The sequence below is a fragment of the Myxine glutinosa genome, chromosome 8 (genome assembly GCF_964187855.1).
Source record: "Myxine glutinosa chromosome 8, kmMyxGlut1.1, whole genome shotgun sequence".
Taxonomy (NCBI): domain Eukaryota; kingdom Metazoa; phylum Chordata; class Myxini; order Myxiniformes; family Myxinidae; genus Myxine; species Myxine glutinosa.
In genome coordinates, this window is record NC_136268.1 from 24,426,896 (window position 1) to 24,448,889 (window position 21,994).

At 45.8% G+C, this 21,994-nt stretch overlaps 1 protein-coding gene across 1 annotated transcript in view; it reads left to right on the forward strand.

The window, feature by feature from the left end:
* The first annotated feature begins 2,840 nt into the window (after nucleotides 1-2,840).
* The window catches only part of LOC137432040 (paired box protein Pax-6), a 56,244-nt gene continuing 37,090 nt past the window's right edge, over nucleotides 2,841-21,994 (forward strand). The window contains exons 1-4 of the mRNA XM_078783938.1: nucleotides 2,841-2,847; nucleotides 2,955-3,085; nucleotides 3,226-3,441; nucleotides 3,549-3,705. Of these exons, the coding sequence (XP_078640064.1) occupies nucleotides 2,841-2,847; nucleotides 2,955-3,085; nucleotides 3,226-3,441; nucleotides 3,549-3,705 (511 nt within the window). The remainder of the gene's footprint in view (nucleotides 2,848-2,954; nucleotides 3,086-3,225; nucleotides 3,442-3,548; nucleotides 3,706-21,994) is intronic.

A 21,994-nucleotide genomic window follows, 5' to 3' on the forward strand; every position in this document is an offset into this window, starting at 1 on the left:
AACATCAAGGCAAGACTAAAGTTTGCCAATGAACACCTAGGCAAAGACCAGCACTTCTGGAACAATGTGCTCTGGACAGATGAGTCAAAGGTAGAGCTATTTGGCCACAGTACCAGAAAACATGTTTGGCGAAAACCAAAGACAGCATTTGACCACAAGAACCTGATACCAACTGTAAAGCATGGTGGTGGAAATATTATGGTTTAGGGCAGCTTTGCAGCATCAGGGCCTGGGCAGCTCACCATCATAGAATCCACTATGAATTCTTCATTGTACCAGAGGGTGCTTGAGGATAATGTGAGACCATCTGTCGGAAAGTTGAAGCTCAACCGAAGGTGGACCTTGCAACATGACAATGACCCTAAACATACCAGTAAATCCACCAAGGAATAGCTGAAAAGAAAGAAATGGAGGGTTCTGGGATGGCCAAGACAAAGCCCGGATCTAAATCCCATCGAGATGTTGTGGGGGGATTTGAAACGAGCTGTGCATGCAAGAAACTCCTCAAACATCGCACAGCTAAAATAATTCTGCATGGAGGAGTGGGCAAAAATTTCTGCCAGTCGATGTCAGAGACTGGTAGACAGTTATAAGAAACGCCTACTTGAGGTTGTTTCTGCCAAAGGGGACAATACCACCTATTAGAGCCAAGGGTGTACTTACTTTTTCCACATGCGAAATTTGCATTTATGTTTTTTTAAATTATACAATGGACTACAAAATGTAAATGTTTCATGATATTTGTTATCACCTTTATCTATCAATATTGTTGAAATGAAGATCAAATAGCTGTATGTTGAAATATGTTGAAAAAGTCAAAACCTTACATGGGGTGTCCCTACTTTTTCACATGACTGTATATGTATATATATATATATATATATATATATATATATATATATATATATATATATATATATATATAGATATATATAGATATATATATATATATATATGTATATATATATATATGTATATATATATATACATATATATATGTATATATATGTATATATATATATATATATATATATATATATATATATATATATATATATATATATTAGGGTGGTCCACAGATATATGTAATATTTAATACTATTAAAAATCCATGCTCCACAAGGCTGCCCTTGTTCCTATGTTTATAAAGATCATATGAACCAAATATGAGGTCAATTGGAACTTATTTAGAGGTTGCGCAAAAAATAACATTTTTAATTTATCCTGTTTTTTTCAGATGGCAGAAACTCGCAGCTCTTCCACAGTTTGGTCGCTGGGCAAGTCGGAAAAGGAAATAATATGTGGGGGACTACCAACCAAAGGACACACATTGCAGAAAATGGTGTACCATCACATAGAAGAACACCATACAGTTCGTGAAAGTGCCAAACTTAGTGTACAAGCTGTGTGTGCATACTGGGAGAAAGCACGAATTTCAGTGCAGAGAGTAGATTCCTGTGAGCGCCAACTTTTGAAGTTGTATGATGTCTACAAACTGGTAAAGAAAAATAGAACCAAGACATTCGAAAACTATAGAGTGAAGGAGCAGATGTTCAAAGATGATCTTCAATCCCTCTTCGATATCTCACCAAATGATGCGCTTGAGAAAATGACGAATGAAGAAGACAAAGCATTCCTTATCATGCAGCGTGAGGATCCCTCAAGTTCACGTATGGGATCTGTGGACAACACTCTGGCAGTGAAGGAGAACAGAAAGCGTATCAGGCTTGAGAATGAAGATAAAAGAAAGAAGAAACATGCTGCTGAGACTCCAACAGCAATGCAATCTGTTCCATCAACATTGGCTGTGGTTGATGATGATGATGATGAGTCTGAGATTGAAAGCTCCGATTCAGGGGACAATGAATTCAAACTCCAAAGTCCATCTTCTGCCAAACAGGCGAAAAAGGCTCTCATCAAGGTGATCACTCCAGCAATAGTGGCAACTCCGGACAGAGTAAATCTCTCAGATCGGCGTGCTATGTTTGTGGCCGGTGCTTTTGCACAATCTCTTGGTCATACCATTGAAGACAAGTGCAAGCCAACAATAATAAATAATTTGAGTAATTGAAAATAGGTAATTATCTATGAATTGATGGATGATGCTAAAAATTCTGTATCTTATTATTCATTAAAATTTGTCAACATTTTGAGCAACCTCTAAATATTGTCCAATCAAGCTCAAATCTTCAACACAAACTACTTTCTTCAATAGGAATAGGGGCAGGCTTGTGGAGAAATGAAAATGCAATCTTCAAATTTTTGGACCACACTAATATATATTTATATATATATATATATGCAAAAATTGTACAAAAAGGAGGCCATCGATCGAAAGTCATGGTGCATTATCTAGTGTAAATAAGCCACAAATTTGATTGTCATGTATTTAGTCATATCAATAAGCTGATTGCATTTATTACTGCATGCAAAAAAAAAAACCTGCCAGTTTCACTGTAATATATCTTATTAGTCACTTGTACTGAAAGCTCTGAGAGAGATCATTCCACTCGATATCAGAATCTCCACTAAAAAGCTATAGCAATCGGATGTATATGCCATGCCCTATACCGTGGTCACATTACCTTCATCATGCAACCTTTAGAGAATATCATATACAAATAGTGATGGGACAAGTTTGTGGAGATACGACAGGCAGACTGGAGGCCGTCATGGAAAGAATCCTAATGGAACAAATTGATGGACACATCTAACCCACGCACAGTTCGGTCCATCCATTCAAACCTTCACGTACACTCGTACAGACTGTATCCAAATATATCTTTGCATATAATGTAGATGTAATTGCCTATTGAAGCGGCTTTCTGCAAATAGGCATGATGTACGGTACCAAAGATGTAAATAGGACAGGCAGACATTCTAGTGTAATGGTGTAAGAATCAGAGAAACTGCATGACGTGGCCTATACGAACCAAGTCCTGGTCGCTCGGCAGGCCACAGCGGCGTGAACCAGCTGGGGGGTGTGTTTGTGAATGGCCGGCCACTGCCGGACACTATCCGCCAGAAGATCGTGGAGCTGGCACACAGCGGAGCACGTCCGTGTGACATCTCCCGGATTCTGCAGGTAGGGCTCTTCCACAGACTGAGCACACCGACATGGTATACCAAAATATCAAGTGCCAAAACGTACTCACCCCTCCTTCCCTCGCTCCACCCACCCCTCCCCCCCGGATTTCTGAACACCTCTTCCTGTGGCCCCAAAAGGTATCCAACGGTTGCGTAAGCAAGATCCTGGGTCGATACTATGAAACTGGATCCATCCGCCCCCGTGCCATAGGTGGGAGTAAACCCCGCGTGGCTACACCCGAGGTGGTCGCCAAGATCGCGCAGTTCAAGCGGGAGTGTCCGTCCATCTTCGCGTGGGAGATTCGAGACCGGCTGCTAGCCGAGGGGGTTTGCACCAATGACAACATTCCCAGTGTACGCCGATCATTCGCCCAGCACGGACACGTTATCCTATTTTAAGTCACCTGTGCATAGTGTTTGAATTGCATTTTTAAAGGTTCTATTTCATCTCGATGTCACAGGTCTCCTCAATAAACCGGGTGCTGAGGAACCTCACGAGTGAGAAGCAGGTACTTGGTGGTGCTGACAGCATGTACGAGAAGCTGAGACTACTGAACGGACCAGCTGGGGACTGGGGGAACCATGCTGGTTGGTTCCCAAGCAGTCCCATTCCGAATGGTAGGCAGCGGTTAAAGAGGTATTCTGGATGCGGTGGGAGTAGTAATATTAAACAGAGTGGATAATTATTCGTCTTTGAAAGCCTTGTTTTTAAAAATCAACATTCCAGTACTTATAGTACATATAGTACATATATCACACATATAGTACATATATCACACATATAGTACATATATCACACATAGAGTACATATATCACACATAGAGTACATATATCACACATAGAGTACATATATCACACATAGAGTACATATATCACACATAGAGTACATATATCACATATAGAGTACATACTACATATATTACACATATAGTACATATATCACACATGTAGTACATATATCACACATATAGTACATATATCACACATATAGTACATATATCACACATATAGTACATATATCACACATAGAGTACATATATCACACATAGAGTACATATATCACACATAGAGTACATATATCACACATATAGTACATATATCACACATATAGTACATATATCACACATATAGTACATATATCACACATATAGTACATATATCACACATAGAGTACATATATCACACATAGAGTACATATATCACACATAGAGTACATATATCACACATATAGTACATATATCACACATAGAGTACATATATCACACATATAGTACATATATCACACATATAGTACATATATCACACATATAGTACATATATCACACATATAGTACATATATCACACATATAGTACATATATCACACATAGAGTACATATATCACACATATAGTACATATATCACACATAGAGTACATATATCACACATATAGTACATATATCACACATAGAGTATACATATCACACATATAGTACATATATCACACATAGAGTACATATATCACACATAGAGTACATATATCACACATAGAGTACATATATCACACATAGAGTACATGTATCACACATAGAGTACATATATCACACATAAAGTACACACATCACACATAGCACAAAAAGTACATATATCACACATAGCACATAAAGTACACATAGCACATAAAGTACACATAGCGCATAAAGTACACATAGCACATAAAGTACACATCGCACATAAAGTACACCGCACATAAAGCACACATAGCACATAAAGTACACATAGCACATGAAGTACACATCACACATAAAGTACACATCGCACATAAAGCACACATAGCACATAAAGTACACATAGCACATAAAGTACATATATCACACATAGCACATAAAGTACACACATCACACATAGCACAAAAAGTACATATATCACACTTAGCACATAAAGTACACATAGCACATAAAATACACATTGCACATAAAGTACTATATCACACATAGCACACAAAGTACACATAACACATAAAGTACACATAGCACATAAAGTACACATAGCACATAAAGTACACATACCACATAACGTACATATATCACACATAAAGTACACATAGCACATAAAGTACACAAAGCACATAAAGTACACAAAGCACATAAAGTACATATATCACACATCGCACATTAAGTACATACATCACACATAGCACATAAAGTACACATCGCACATAAAGTACACATAGCACATAAAGTACACAGCACATAAAGTACATACATCACACATAGCACATAAAGTACATATGGTACATATTGTTACAGTTCTTCGCCGCCCTTCTTCCCCTTACCAAGGGGGGGTTAATCCCCTTGTTCTTCCTGGGCTTGGCGGAACCGAGACTTGAAACGCCCCTTCCGGGCGAACGCAGAGTAGGGTTTCGGGACCAACTCTCGCTCGTACCTAATTCCCTGCGCCGCCACGGAAGCGAGGAAGCAAGCCTCGCACAAGCCACGTGTGGTTTGGGTACGCCGAGCGGATTGAGTACCACGTGGTCCGTGCAGTTTAGTAGTGGAACCCAATTGGAGCGGTTCTATTCGTACCACGCTTAGCCAATGAGGAAACCACAGGAACGATCGAATGGAAAAGGAAGAACACAGGTTTAATTATTCCCACATGTATGTACAGTGATCGGGGACGCAGAGACACAGGGCAGCACTTAATCAGTCTTATCTTATCCCCCGGACTCGGGCCCATCACACTCACACAGGGAATTGCAGATTGATCGATGTTCCAGCCAGACGCGTCGACGTGGTCGTCCAGGACCGGCCCCGTCCGGCTCTCCACAGTCCCAGCACGTCCCGCGAAGATGGCAGCAGGCGATGGAAGGAACCTCGTAGCGCATCTCCCGAACAAAGGCAGCCGATGAGGTGGAACGGCAAATGCGGGACTCTCAGCACAGCTGGCGATTACACAGCTGTTCTCACTCACGCGACTTAATGCACTGTATATGGATCGGCCTCCAACTCAACCGAGCGTCACTTATAATACCGCATATTCTGGTTCAAGCGCGTCTCTCTTCACCCGCGTATCTCTCACAGTTCTCCGACGCTCACAACTCCTCTTCAACGATTCCTCCGGGTTGGTCAGTGCGCGCGAGTTCTCCATTCATCAGCGAGCCCTCAAGTCCTCTAGTCCTTTGCTCATCAGTCCTCCCGGGGGCTTTGTGCAATGCGTTATATAGCTACGCCCGCGAACCTTCTGGAACCCTCTCGAACCTTCTTACCACGCCCTGTGACGCAATGCCGCCGCCACCACCACCTCTGAGCTCTGATTGGCGGCTCGTGCTTACTGTCAGCGCTTCTGCCGCCCCTCATTCGGCTCCGCCCCGACCCTCCTAGGCCTGCCTCGTGTTAATTCGCCCAAACTGAACCAAAGTCAGCGCGAAGGGGCATGAGGCTAGGGAAGCTGGAAAGTCGGTAGAAGTAGGGCCTATTCTCCTGACTCTACTCAACGCAGAACTAACATAGGAAAAGGACTAAGCTCACAAATACTAAGAAATAACTACACTATCGCGAGGCTACATGTTGCTTGTGTGACTAACTATGAGGGGGAAATTTTAACCTTTATTATACTCACTGTACAAACTCAAAACCGCAACAATATATCACACATAGCACATAAAGTACATATATCACACATCGCACATAAAGTACACATAGCACATAAAATACACATAGCACATAAAGTACACATAGCACATAAAGTACACATAGCACATAAAGTACATATATCACACATAGCACATAAAGTACATATATCACGCATAGCACAAAAAGTACATATAGTACATATAGTAGCTACATATGGTACATATATCACACATAGCACATAAAGTACATACATCACATATAGTACATATGGTACGTATATCACACATAGCACATAAAGTACAGATATCACACATAGCCCATAAAGTACAAAAACGTACATATAGTCCTGGCGAAGAGGCATCATACATTAATACATATGGCGGACATAGCACATAAAGTACATACATCACATATAGTAGATAAAGTACAGATATCACACATAGCACATAAAGTACATAAAGTACATATAGTACATATAGTACATATATCACACATAGCACATAAAGTACAATAGCACATAAAGTACACATAGCACATAAAGTACACATAGCACATAAAGTACATATATCACACATAGCACATAAAGTACAGATAGTACATATAGTACATATATCAGACATAGCACATAAAGTACAATAGCACATAAAGTACAATAGCACATAAAGTACATATAGTACATATAGTACATATAGTACATATAGTACATATATCACACATAGCACATAAAGTACAATAGCACATAAAGTACACATAGCACATAAAGTACACATAGCACATAAAGTACATATATCACACATAGCACATAAAGTACAGATATCACACATAGCACATAAAGTACATATAGTACATATATCACACATAGCACATAAAGTACACATAGCACATGAAGTACACATAGCACATAAAGTACACATAGCACATAAAGTACACATAGCACATCAAGCATACATAGTACATTTAAAACATATGGCGGACATAGTACATAAAGCAAACATAGTGTATATAGCGGACAAAGCACATAAAGCACATATAGCACATATAGCGGACATAGCACATAAAGCACACATCATACATATAGCGGACATAGCACATAAAGCACACATTTTACATATAGCGGACATAGCACATAAAGCACACATCATACATATAGCGGACATAGCACATAAAGCACACATCATACATATAGCAGACATAGCACATAAAGCACATATAGCGGACATAGCACATATAGCGGACATATCACATATAGCGGACATAGCACATAAAGCACACATCATACATATAGCGGACAAAGCACATAAAGCACACATAGCGGACATAACACATAAAGCACATATAGCGGACATAGCACATAAAGCACACATAATATATATAGCGGACATAGCACATAAAGCACACATAATATATATAGCGGACATAGCACATAAAGCACACATAATATATATAGCGGACATAGCACATAAAGCCCACATCATACATTGTGTTATGAATCTGGGTAGAGGATTATATAGAGCCAGGTAGATCTGAATAGGTATCATGCTTCGTCTGTCGTGATAGTGAATCTACCTGTAATAAGTTCTATGGGTAGCCCGGAAGTCGGTATAAGCTGTATTGGTGTCCCCGCCACGAGGGGGCGGGGCATGCTAAGTAGTGCAGGGATTATGGGTAAAATTCCTTCGTTTGTCGTCCCCTCTGTTGCCAACCCAGTGTCCATTATGGCAACGCACTCATTTAGACACTTAGATAGATAGGTCCGATAGTGCACACATTAAATAATTCCCCTCCCTTACCACAACGACTTTGGAAGACAAGCAGGAAGCGGCCGCGTACAACACCGGCGTGGGAGTCGAACATCGTGTGACACAAGCTATAACCACGCCCAGGGAACGTGTGATTGGTTGGTGTAGAGGGCGCGAAGATTCAGCCAATCGGTGCGGAGGGCGCCAAGCCGCTCCTTAACAGTGGGTTGCTGATGAGAGGACAAGCGCCGGTGGCGGGAGAAGGTTCGAGAGACCAAGAAGATAGGAGGCTCTGGTTGGGGCAGAGAAGGAATTGACGTCACACGCCAGGTGACAAAAGGACTCGCTCGAGGACATTTTGTCTCTCCCTTCGCGCTGGACCCTTCGTGCTTCGCTCTTGGAGACAGCTTGCCCTTCGCGCTGGACCCTTCATGTTGGAGATCGCCCTTCGTGCTTGTGTGGCTCTGCGCTGGACCCTTCGTGCTTCGCTCTTGGAGATCTGTTGGTTCTTCTTCCCTGCGTGGTCGTTGGCATCTTCCCTGGGTCTTCGTGGTGCTTTTGGTGCTTTTGGTTAGTCGTGGTGCTTGGAGCGGTGCTCGGAGCTTGGAGCGAGGCTCGGTGCTGTGAGCGAACGGGACCTCGTGTGCGACCGACGAGGAGCTTGGAGCAGGGCGTGCCGCTGAGCGGGTCGCTCGGGGCCTGGCGGAGCGCGCGACCAAGGCGGACTGAGGGGGCCACCTTGGACGACGGACGCACCACTGCAGACAGATAAGCATGCACCACATCTCACAGAACACCACATGATGATTTCTTTATTTCATTCATTCCTTTGTCCTGTTGTTAAGTCTGGTGCGGGGACGTCCCGATTAGGACATTTATTTATCGCCGCCTTTTCCCGTCCCGAGATATATAAAATAAATCCTTGTATTATTTTCTTTGCCATTCCAAAATCCTGTGTTGTTTGAGTTAATCGGCTGTAGGACGAGAGCTGCCGTCGGATCTACAGGTACGCGCGTGCCGCTTCTTCTTCTTCATTCTTCCCCCCGTGCTTTTATAGAGGAATCCGAGTTGATCGCCGCCTCGGAGTTAAAGCCCGTTTGGTCATCCGCGAGCCCTGGTATTAGCTGAGGGATTCGCGAGACAATATAGCGGACATAGCACATAAAGCACACATCATACATATAGCGGACATAGCACATAAAGCACACATAGTATATATAGCAGACATAGCACATAAAGCACACATCATACATATAGCGGACATAGCACATAAAGCACACATCATACATATAGCGGACATAGCACATAAAGCACACAGCACACATATAGCGGACATAGCACATAAAGCACACACAGTATATATAGCAGACATAGCACATAAAGCACACATCATACATATAGCAGACATAGCACATAAAGCACACAGCACACATATAGCGGACATAGCACATAAAGCACACATAGTATATATAGCAGACATAGCACATAAAGCACACATCATACATATAGCGGACATAGCACATAAAGCACACATCATACATATAGCGGACATAGCACATAAAGCACACAGCACACATATAGCGGACATAGCACATAAAGCACACACAGTATATATAGCAGACATAGCACATAAAGCACACATCATACATATAGCGGACATAGCACATAAAGCACACACAGTATATATAGCAGACATAGCACATAAATCACACACAGTATATATAGCAGACATAGCACATAAAGCACACATAGTATATATAGCAGACATAGCACATAAAGCACACATCATACATATAGCGGACACAGCACATAAAGCACACATTATACATATAGCGGACGTAGCACATAAAGCACACATTATACATATAGCGGACATAGCACATAAAGCACACATCATACATATAGCGGACATAGCACATAAAGCACACATATAGCGGACATAGCACATAAAGCACACATAGTGTATATAGCAGACATAGCACATAAAGCACACATAGTGTATAGAGCAGACATAGCACATAAAGCACACATAGTGTATATAGCAGACATAGCACATAAAGCACACATAGTGTATAGAGCAGACATAGCACATAAAGCACACATCATACATATAGCGGACATAGCACATAAAGCACACATCATACATAGAGCGGACATAGCACATAAAGCACACACTAAGTATATATAGCAGACATAGCACATAAAGCACATATAGCGGACATAGCACATAAAGCACATATAGCGGACATAGCACATATAGCGGACATAGCACATAAAGCACACATTGTAGCGGTTACCGCTGGATGTACATAATCGCCTTGCACCGGCCAGAACACGGCCAGACGCGCCTCTCCCGGGCATGCCCGGACTCACTGTTCCCGGGCACGCCCGAACCTCCCGGGCACGCCCGGTCTCGTCTTTCCCGGGCATGCCCGCTCTCGCCTTTCCAGGGCTCGCCCAGAGCATCCGGGCATGCCCGCTATCGCCTTTCCAGGGCTCGCCCAGAGCGTCCGGGCATGCCCGCTATCGCCTTTCCAGGGCACGCCCAGAGCGTCCGGGCATGCCCGCTATCGCCTTTCCAGGGCTCGCCCAGAGCGTCCGGGCATGCCCGCTATCGCCTTTCCAGTGCTCGCCCAGAGCGCCCAGGCACGCCCAGCCTCGACTTGCCAGGCCGCAGCCAAACACGCCCGGGCAGGTCCAGACTCGCCTTTCCAAGGCTCGCCCTTGATACCCGGGCATGCCCGGTATAGCTTTTGCCGGGCAAACTTCCCGACATAAATGTGTATATATATTGTTGCCCGAAAAACGGGCTTGTCAGAATACCTGAGCTGTTTTGTTTCAATAAAGCAACTCGGACGAATTCCGTCTTTGGTCGCGTCAATTCTTTCGACTCGCGTTGGAGCGCAGTTCCTTCATTGGTGACCTACTGACATGGATACGGCAGTGACGCTTAAACTGCCTACCTTCTGGGAGACTCACGCGGCTGTTTGGTTCGCCCAGGCGGACTCCCAGTTCGCCCTGCGAGGCATCACCGCGGACGACACCCGCTTCCACCATGTTGTGGCGGCGCTCGGTTCCGCCACCGCGGCCCGCGCCTTGAGCCTCCTCCAGCACCCGCCGGCTGCTGACAAATACGACGCGCTGAAGACGCTCCTCCTCGGCGCTTTCGCCCTCTCACCGGCAGCACGCGCACGGCGCCTGCTTGACCTGCCCGAGCTCGGCGACACGTGCCCGTCCGAGCGCATGGACTATATGCTCTCGTTGCTCGGCGAGCACTCTCCGGCATTCCTGTTCTGGGAGCTGTTCCTCCGTCAGCTGCCTAACCCGGTACGCCTCGCCCTGGCTGGCACGTTGATCACGGATTCCCGCGCCCTCGCCAGGGAAGCCGATAAGATCTCCTCGGCGGGCCAGCACATCGGCGCGGTTACCTGGAGCCCGCCGCCGTCCGAGGCGACGCCCACGACGCCCGAGCGCCCTGCGCGGTTGGAGGCCGAACTGCCGGTGCAACTGGCGGCCGCCACGCCGCACCGCCCGCTTCCGACACGACGGCCGGGGCCTCCACCTGACCGGGCGTGGTGTTATTACCACGCCAGGTTCGGACACAAGGCTCGGACGTGCCGGCCCCCGTGCACTTTCGGCAGGTCGGGAAACGGCCGGGCCGGCGTTCATTCCCAGCCATGAGCGCCGGCCACTCGGGCAACTTGCTGTTTATTCGGGACAAAGCGTCTGGACGGCGTTTCCTGTGCGACACCGGCGCCCAACTGAGCGTCATACCTGCCTCCGAGCAGGACAGGCTGGACGCAGTTTGCGGCCCCTCTTTGGTCGCTGCTAATGGCTCGGCCATACGCACTTTCGGCCCACGCGTCATCACCCTCTGCTTCGGCAGCCAGCGCTTTCAATGGACTTTTGTTACCGCCAGCGTCCCCGTGGCTTTGCTGGGCGCCGACTTCCTCTGCGCGCACGGGCTGCTGGTCGACGTCAAACGACGTCGCCTTGTCCACGCCGAGACCTTCAGCTCCCTGGCGTGCACAATGAGCAGCTCCGCGCCGACCGAACTGGCGTGCGCCCTCCCGGCAACGAACGAGTTCGCTCGCCTGCTCGTGGAATTCCCGGCCCTCACGCGGCCGACGTTTTCGGCCGTCGCGGTGCGGCACGGGATCGAGCACCACATACCCACTACGGGCCCGCCGGTCTACGCCAGGGCCCGCCGCCTCGACCCAGCCAAGCTCGCCGTGGCAAAGGCCGAATTCGACGCGTTGGAGCACCTCGGCATCGTGTGGCGCTCCGATAGCGCGTGGGCCTCGCCACTGCACATCGTGCCAAAGCCGGGGGGTGGATGGCGCCCGTGTGGCGACTACCGCCGTCTCAATGACGCTACCACCCCCGACAGGTACCCGATCCCGCATATTCAGGACTTTTCCGCCCGTTTGGCGGGACGGGTCATCTTTTCGAAAATTGACCTGATACGGGGCTACCACCAGGTGTCAAGAAACAACTCTTGGCTCTTAAAAGAAGTTCCACCAATAGCCTGAGGATGACGGTCTTTATTAAATACCAACTTATACAGATCCGGAGGAAGGCGAACATCTACAGCACGACTTGCCCTCATGCCACGTTCAGCCCTTCCTGAAGCACATTGATTCGCAGTCCGTATAAATAGGGACAAGTTTATCAGAAAATCTCCGAGAGAACAAAGCGACTGGCGAGAGTCCCTCACCGTCATCCTAGCCCCCACCGTCATCCGTCCCTTATCTGGACCAGATGTTTCTCTGGGCTCCGAGGAGACAGAAAATATAACTCATTAAAGGGAGGGTGCATTCTTTGGCTTCGATAAGGCCATAAAATATATGGGTTTGTTCAAATGAGTAATTCAAAGCATGTTTATACAGAGTCAAGCGTCGCTGTGATTAATACAAAATATATATGGTTTTAACGATAGGTTTATGTCTGCAATCTAATCATTCTACTAGCGTTACACAAAATCACGCGCATGTGAGCGTGATTTTACGACCGGCCTTATCTAGCCTCGAAAAAGCACACGTATACAATTGTCCAGCACGACCGAAGCGAGCCTTTCCTCATTTTAGACTAAAACGAAGCAAAAACCTTTTATTAACTTTATGAAAATAGCATTTTTAAACAACATTTAAATCATAACACATTAGCAACCAACGTCTATAACTGAACTTTAGGCAATAACAAATCTACGACTTGACATTCCTTCCTCTTGTCTCGTCGAGACAAAGTATCTTAAGAGACAACGTGCCACATCGGGCTTTATTGAAAGACAATCGTGTAATGCGGGTATCTCCCAAGGGCATACCGTGCGCCCATAGCGCCTCACCCGTGCATTTAGGGAACGTGTCGTGTGGTGCGTGCTTTGAACCTGAGGGCTCAGAACATGAAAGTCCATTAACGTTTCGGATCCACAACGAAGACGTCTGGTCCAGATGAGGTTCTGCCCCGCCAGAGGGCCCACAACCTCCCCTGCGGAACTTGCTCCCCCCACCCTTTGCAGACGCAGTCCTTGCAGATCTTCGAAGTTAATCAACGGTCATGCCCATGAGGTCCCTCACGTGCTGCTGTTCTGGGGAATACAAAATGTCGTCAGTATCTTGTGTCTCAATTTCCTGATCAGGGTACAGAGCGTAAAAATCCGATTCACTTGAAGCATTTGAACTTAAAACATTTGGAGAAAAGAGAGGGACTTCCTTTATGTCAAAGTCTCCCATGGGCGCCTGGTCGGCTTGCGGGTCTAGGACATCCGCGTCGGGTCCCTCTACCGCCAGACCCAGTGTCGCAATCAGATCCATAGTTGGGTCGGAAGGGGGCGTGCAGCTGTCAGCTTGTAATACATAAGAGGCGTTAGCCAGTACACGCAAGGGGTTTTCAGCACAAGTATCACAGTCATCACAAACATCCATACAGGCAGCAGCCAGTTCCCACATGGGATCCACACAAGTATCACAGTCGTCACAAAATTCAATACAATTTTCTGGAGCGTTGGTCGCAACTGCCTTGTTGAAGGACCCGTTCAGGTCGACGGCCTCTGTGGTCAGAGCCATAGTCGTTGTCAGCGGCTTCTTCACTTTCCATCCTGTAAAATACTTTCTCATACAGAGGAGGACTAGAGATTTCATTAGTGCCCCCCAAATTACTACCCCGATTATCACAGCCAGTGCGGTCAATAACCACTTCACTATGGTGCCCGTCCATCCCCGGAACCAGTCAGTGAGCCAGCTAAATGTATAAGAATTTTTGCGCGCGATCCGATCGATCGTCAGGGCGTGGCTAGTTTCCCTTAGTCTCACTATTGCGGCTGACACTCCTTCAGATGGATCGGGTATGTAAGTGCAACATTTTCCCTCTATAATTCCGCATACCCCTCCTTTCTCTGCCAAGAGCATGTCCAAAGCCACCCGATTCTGCATCACCATTGTACGCATGTGAATTACCGTGTCCAATAGTATGTCATGAGCCGTGGCGGTGTCGTTTGCCACCTTTTCTAGGGCCAAAGCCAATTTGTCTATCCGGAAACTATCCATGACTGTGCCCGCTCCTGGGAAGAAGAAACCAAACACCTTTTCCCATAGGCTCCCGTGTAGTTTAGTGGTTCCATCTTCGTTCATGACTGACCTCTTATAACGCCTGTCCAAGGACTTTGGGTCTAGCTCATCCAGTATCTCAACGTCAGGAAGGACTGAACCCAGATAACATGTGCCCCCCCAATTATTTGGTAAATAGGGGTAAGCCTTGTCGCCGCATATAAACATTGTCCCATGGGGTGGGACCAGGTGGGTGGATAAGCACTGGAGTCCCCTTACCACCCCATTAATCCTACTAACCCCCCTAGAGAATGTTATAGCCGTTATGTTGTGGTTGTGTTTATCTTGCAGTACTATTCGTAATGTAATCCCCGAGCTCCCTTGTCCCAGCTTCCCCTAGCTACTGTTGCTATCAATAGTATCGCACCTATGATTAGGCCCATCCTTACTGTGGTTGCTGTGGTGTAGTGTCTGGTGCTTGTATGGCCAACTTACAGTGCGTGGCGTGGATCCACGAGGTCTTGCCCTCGCAAAAGACAGCCGTTGGTGTAGTCAGCAACACCTGGACTGGTCCCTTCCACCTTGGTTCCAAGGCGTTCTTGCAGGTGAAGTGCTCCACGAACACCTGGTCTTTTTCCTCTGGTGGAACACCTGGTCCACAAGTCTCCTGGGAACACCTGGTCTACAGGTCTCCAATTCATAGATTCAATTCATTCAATTCATAGTTTCATAGAACACCTTGTCTCCAATTTCCTAATCCACTTTTTTCAAGTGGATCCAATTTTATCCAATATTCAATTTTAAATTCAATCCCATTTAATCCAGTCCAATTCAAATTAAATTCAATCCTTCTCTCAGCATCCCATTACCTGTTTCCAACATCAATAAAAATAAAATTATAAAATAATAAAAATCAATCATCTCAAATCTCAAATCAAATCAAAAAATCAAAAATCAATCAAAATCATAAAAATCAATAAAATAATAAAAATAAACGAAAATTACTTCAGCTAGAGTTTCAACTAGAATTAACACAAACAAACCACCATTAACCTCCATTAACACAAACAAACCACCATTAACCTCCATCAACACAAACAAACCACCATTAACCTCCCCCTATTATTTATTTATTTTCACGAATAAACAAATAATGGAAATAACCTGGTCTACTTCCAATTTCAATTCTGGTCAGTTCTGGTGTCTGGTCACACACAATGTTTTCCTCACCCACTGTGATTCGCTCAAAATAGATTCTCACTGTTATTATGTCTGAAATGCGTCTCATGAAAACCCATTCAAGAGTCCGGTGTAACAGACAGCCAAACACATAGACACGCCGAAGACCCCAGGGTACCCATCAAACTAGCTTGTCCCCAGATCCACAACACAGCGAAACATGTAACTTTACTAAAACTAGAACGGGCACTCGGTAGAGCGCATACCTTCGCCGCAGCTACTTTTGTTGCCAAAATAAAAGACTACAAGATCTGTGTAGCAAAGCCACACCTACGTTGTCATGCGGGAAGATTTGTTTCAAATTAAACCATTCTATCCCGCCAAAAGTTTGATATTGTAATCACATCCATGACCTTTTCATGACCTTGACCTTGACCTTTGACCCGATCGATTCCAAAATCTAATCAAATGGTTCCCAGATAATAACCTATCATCCCACCAAATTTCATGCGAATCGGTTGAATACTTTTTGAGTTATGCGAATAACATACACATACACACACACACACACACAGACATACAAATAAATACACAGCGATCAAAACATAACCTTCCGCTTTTGCGAAGGTAATAATCACTTACTCATAACTAATACTCATAATAACTCATAATTACTTATGTAATTACTCATGCCAATACTTACTTAAAATAATGTAATATCCCAATCTTCACCCCCTATGCAAATCGAAGCACCCCGGACAATCCACAACCAATATCAACCACTGTAGCCGCCTTCCCGACTCCAGGCAGCCACACGCAGCCACATACATCTCCATCCACGTCACACAAGACAACAGCCAACGAGTGTGTCCACCACACAGAAACCTTTGGCAATGCAACAACCGAACTCCCAGACAACCAACAACAAAACCCAATCCATCTCCATGGCTCATCAAGCAGTTCCAACTTAATCCAGCTTCACATACCGATTTCCCCAAAAACTCGTGAAACTTCACCCCCATTCTGGAAAAACCCTGGACTAAACCCTGACACCCTAAATAACTTCAGACCCATCTCCAACCTACCCTTTCTGTCAAAAGTTTTGGAACGTGCTGTGGCCACTCAACTCAAACATCACCACTCTGGCTCCGGAATCCCAAAAGTACTCTTCTCTACAATAAACAATCTAAATAAACAAATAAATAAACAAACTCTACAACGTGAACAAACTCCTCAGCGCCCTGGATACCACCACCTTGCTCCACACACCTGTTGGTGCACACCTGTGCACTCACACCTGGTGCCACCTGCACCCTCCTTCCTTCCTGGACCATTCGGTCGATCCACCACCAGTCCTTCACAGTAGAAACTGCATTTCCTTTCTTGCATTCAAAGCAAAATTGACAGCATCTACAACAGCTTAATCACCACAATTCGCTCTATCCTGACAAACTGCATCACTGAAATAAAATCCTGGCTTCAGATCAGCAACCTCGAACTTAACTACGCTAAATCTGAATTAATCTTCATTACCCCCAAAACCGCTCACCGAATCCACCCATAACCTTCCCCCCAACATCGACGGTATCCCAGTATCCACATCCACTCACAACCGGAATCTTGGCACCATCTTTGACCAAACCCTCTCCTTCGACACTATATTGTGACATTTACAAAGTTTAAGAAATGCAAGCAAAAACTATTTTATCCTGTATATTATGACACATTAAAGAATTTCACAATTAAGCTAGAACAGCAGCATAAAGCATTATATTGTAGCAGACTATTATTTATACTACACAGTTAACTATTTTCAGTATAATAAATAACAAAACACCTTACGAACATAAATCTGTATTAACATTAATCATACAATCCAAAATTATTTTAACTCAACGCGATAGCATGTTTGACTGTCAAATAACAGACCTGGCCAACTGGTTCGTGAAAGACCTTGGACAAGCTTCCCCTTGGCCAACCCCACAATAATGGAGGAATAATTGTGCCCGTTAAAGAAGACGATAAAATGTTTGACTCATTTCAACATTTTATTGCAATTACAGTGTATATTGGTGGTGTTATACTTTAAGAGTATAACAGTGATGTATTAAGAGAATCGGTATACCCATCCTACCTGACTGACCTCCTCTCCAGACACACTGTAATTCACAGACAGACAGACAGATAACAGAGGCGTATCACAAGCCCCAGCAAAGGACATCACCTCTCCTGACAGGCACAATATAATCCACAGTATCGAAATGCCAGCTTCTACCTGGAGCCTCGCAAAGCCAAAAATCGGGCATGTTCACTGCATTTCAACCTCCAACCACACGGGGTGTTCCACCCTGCTCCATGTTCCATCATGCAACCCGATCTGTACTTGGTGCGCCCGGCGCCCCCTATAATAATCAGTGAGTTATAATAACCACAATACCTCTTGATACCACAGCTTAATCCATGTTACTTGCATCTCTTCATCCTCCCAAATGTCCTCCTCTTAACATGACTATCCCCACAGCTCGATCAAACACGTCACTGTGCTCGGCCCGGTTAAATTAAATTCCAAGCGTACTGTACCTGACGCTTCCACAACAACAAAAAACTCGATATTCTCTGTTCGCTAATTACGTACATGATTTCAGTTTTATCCAACAATATATGTCCCGATATTCTCTCCAGATTTAAGTTCTATATCCTGTCGTTAAAGCAACACCCTGTAGACTGACTCCGCCTGTCGTTCTTCCAAGGTTAGTGAATTGCCTCTGACCTCTTACCCTTACATATCTCGAACAAAGGTCAAATAAACTTCGAAAGGTCAAACTTCAAATTGGGGTAACCAGCGCTTTATTATCCCACAAGTAATGCAAGTCCGGCGACAATGGACAAATGACCATTAATGTGGCTCTACATAGCATAATGCTAACTTCTACGAATCCAACAACCGTCACAATCCGCCCAGGAACGTCCGTACGAGGCGTGCTTTACAATGCAGCACCCTTGCTACCTGGTGCACCTTTCGCACATCCCTCCTCGTTCGCACAACGCTTCATCAACAAACCTCCTCGCGCCCACACAACTGCAACCCCCGTGTCCACCCAGAGTGCCCAATCTGCGACCCACAATCTTCTCGGGGCACACACCTCCTCCTTGAAATCCATGCCTCAGAAATATAACTCCACAGAACAGACAGCAATGAAACCACAACCTCCGACAACCATTCGACGTACCTTATTCACACATCTAGGTGTCTCCTTGCCCCCCGTCATTGCAAGAGCATCTTGTCTTGTACCTGGAACAATATCCTCCCAAGTACACTCATTCCGCTCCCATCCCACTCCTGACACTGGACAAATGGCTTCGTTACACACCTGACCACCGCACACCTTGGCACAAGCCACACCACATACCGACAGTTGAAACTGAACGTCCGACATCCAGCAAAGTCGAAATGACCCACAATGCATTTGGGCACACATCCTCCTCTGAGAGTGGGCGAGTTATCGCCGGCACTCTGAGCAAATCTCATGCTCTGAACCCAATTCAACAAACTCAACAACAACTGCTCTTATTTCCCATCCTGACAACAACAATTACAACGACAACTGCCCAAAACCGAGAGCCCCCATTCAGCGCACACGTGACTCGCGGTTCGCTCGGCTCCTGCCCGAACGCACAATAACTCTACCCAAACTTCCACGGAGCCGCACGGCGGAAACACAGGTTTGTACCACACTTTAATTAAACGAACATCGCCAGGATTCTCGGATAGACGTTAATTTCACAACACACACGACAAAAATCCGATTTAAATTCAGAGATCGCCGATCGACCTGGCACAACCATCTCAACGCGACGACGCCACGCCGCCCTCCGTCCTGGCGCGCACCCTCGTGCCTCCACACGAATCCCAACACTCCCAAACAGATGAAAATCCGGACTCAGTTCAGGACCTCACCTGTTCCCTCGGATAGTCGCTAGGGAATGTCAAGTAGACCACTTACAAAGCTTCACACCGAAACCCTCTGCTTTGCATATGTCATACAGACAAATACATTGGCCAGATACACACGTCAATTAACATCCCAATATACATTCATTCCTCATTCATATACGAGTGAGTCTCCCAGACTTCGCGCGAAACTCAGATCGACTCAAATCATGCCTTTCTCCAGCCACTCCCATGTGGCAGACGTCCCGCCAATCTGCGCCTGTATTTTGTATCCACAAACGCATAAGTTCCGGTATGTGACCGGGCTGTTCAGCCAGCAAGGTTCTCACCCGCTCCTGCATAGACGCCAAATCTGATTCTCTCCAGGGTATCCTGATGTTAATGGGTGCCCCCCTGTTCAGTCCTATTGTTTTTAAAGGACACATCCCGATTGCAGGTTGTGGGTTCTCTGATTCCGTGCATTCTTCCAATGAGGGGTACAGTTCTCCTGGCCCTTCTGGGGCCGCGAACCCGCTGTCCATCCCATTAATTTCTGGTCCTCTAAATGGATTGCCCGGGCTAAGGTGAACCTGAGGGGTGGCTGGTCTAGTTTTCTGGGGGTCTAACCCCTGGGGGAACAGGGGCGGGGGTGGGAGAGGTGGCGCCTGTGGCCCGGGGACAGGGCTCAGGGCTTGGGGGGGGGTAGGGGCATGGTGGCTACCTCCCCTGTCGCGGGGTCTTGGTCCGGACTTTGGACGAGCGGCATTAGCCGCTGATTTGCTTGCTTAACTACCTCCCTGATTGTTTTGTCCTGAACCTTGTCTGCTTGCTTCTTTTGGCCCTGAAGCTTCAGTACTTCCCCTGCCAAGCTGGCCTGTCTAGTGGCCGCCAGTCGCTTCATTCCTTCCTGTCAAGCCTACCTACTGCGCGTTTTTCCTTTTCCTGGCCATGTTCCTATGGCCCTCTAAGTTAGCCACAGCCCTTCGTTCCCTGGCATGCAATGGCATACCCCATCTTGTCTCTGGGCTGTTCCTTCCTGGAAAAATCTTGGCCACCTGGCTTCAACCTATATGGCTGTCCGACCTCATTTTCCCCTCCTGGTGCTAACTGTAACTTTAAGCTTACTGTTAAGTCCTTACTGGTATCCTGCGCAAAATCTATTCTTAGCTTTACCCTTAATGTTTATCCTGGCTTTAACAAAGCCACGTCATTCTGAGGCCTAAAATGAGCCTTTACTTACAATTTCTGTTCGAGTGCAGGCAGCGCGGATGACAGGGAAGCGGACTGAAACTGTTCGAGGAAGCAAGGTACAAATTTGGAAAGATAGCCCTCTGGTATAAAACAATTGCTCACCTTAATCAAATTAGAGTGCCAGCGTCCCGGCCTCGGGCAGCCTTCCTCCTGTCGCCCGGGTTCCGCTTCCCGTCCTCCGCGTCTGTTGCGACCCCACTCCTGGTACCATTTTGTCAAGAAACAACTCTTGGCTCTTAAAAGAAGTTCCACCAATAGCCTGAGGATGACGGTCTTTATTAAATACCAACTTATACAGATCCGGAGGAAGGCGAACATCTACAGCACGACTTGCCCTCATGCCACGTTCAGCCCTTCCTGAAGCACATTGATTCGCAGTCCGTATAAATAGGGACAAGTTTATCAGAAAATCTCCGAGAGAACAAAGCGACTGGCGAGAGTCCCTCACCGTCATCCTAGCCCCCACCGTCATCCGTCCCTTATCTGGACCAGATGTTTCTCTGGGCTCCGAGGAGACAGAAAATATAACTCATTAAAGGGAGGGTGCATTCTTTGGCTTCGATAAGGCCATAAAATATATGGGTTTGTTCAAATGAGTAATTCAAAGCATGTTTATACAGAGTCAAGCGTCGCTGTGATTAATACAAA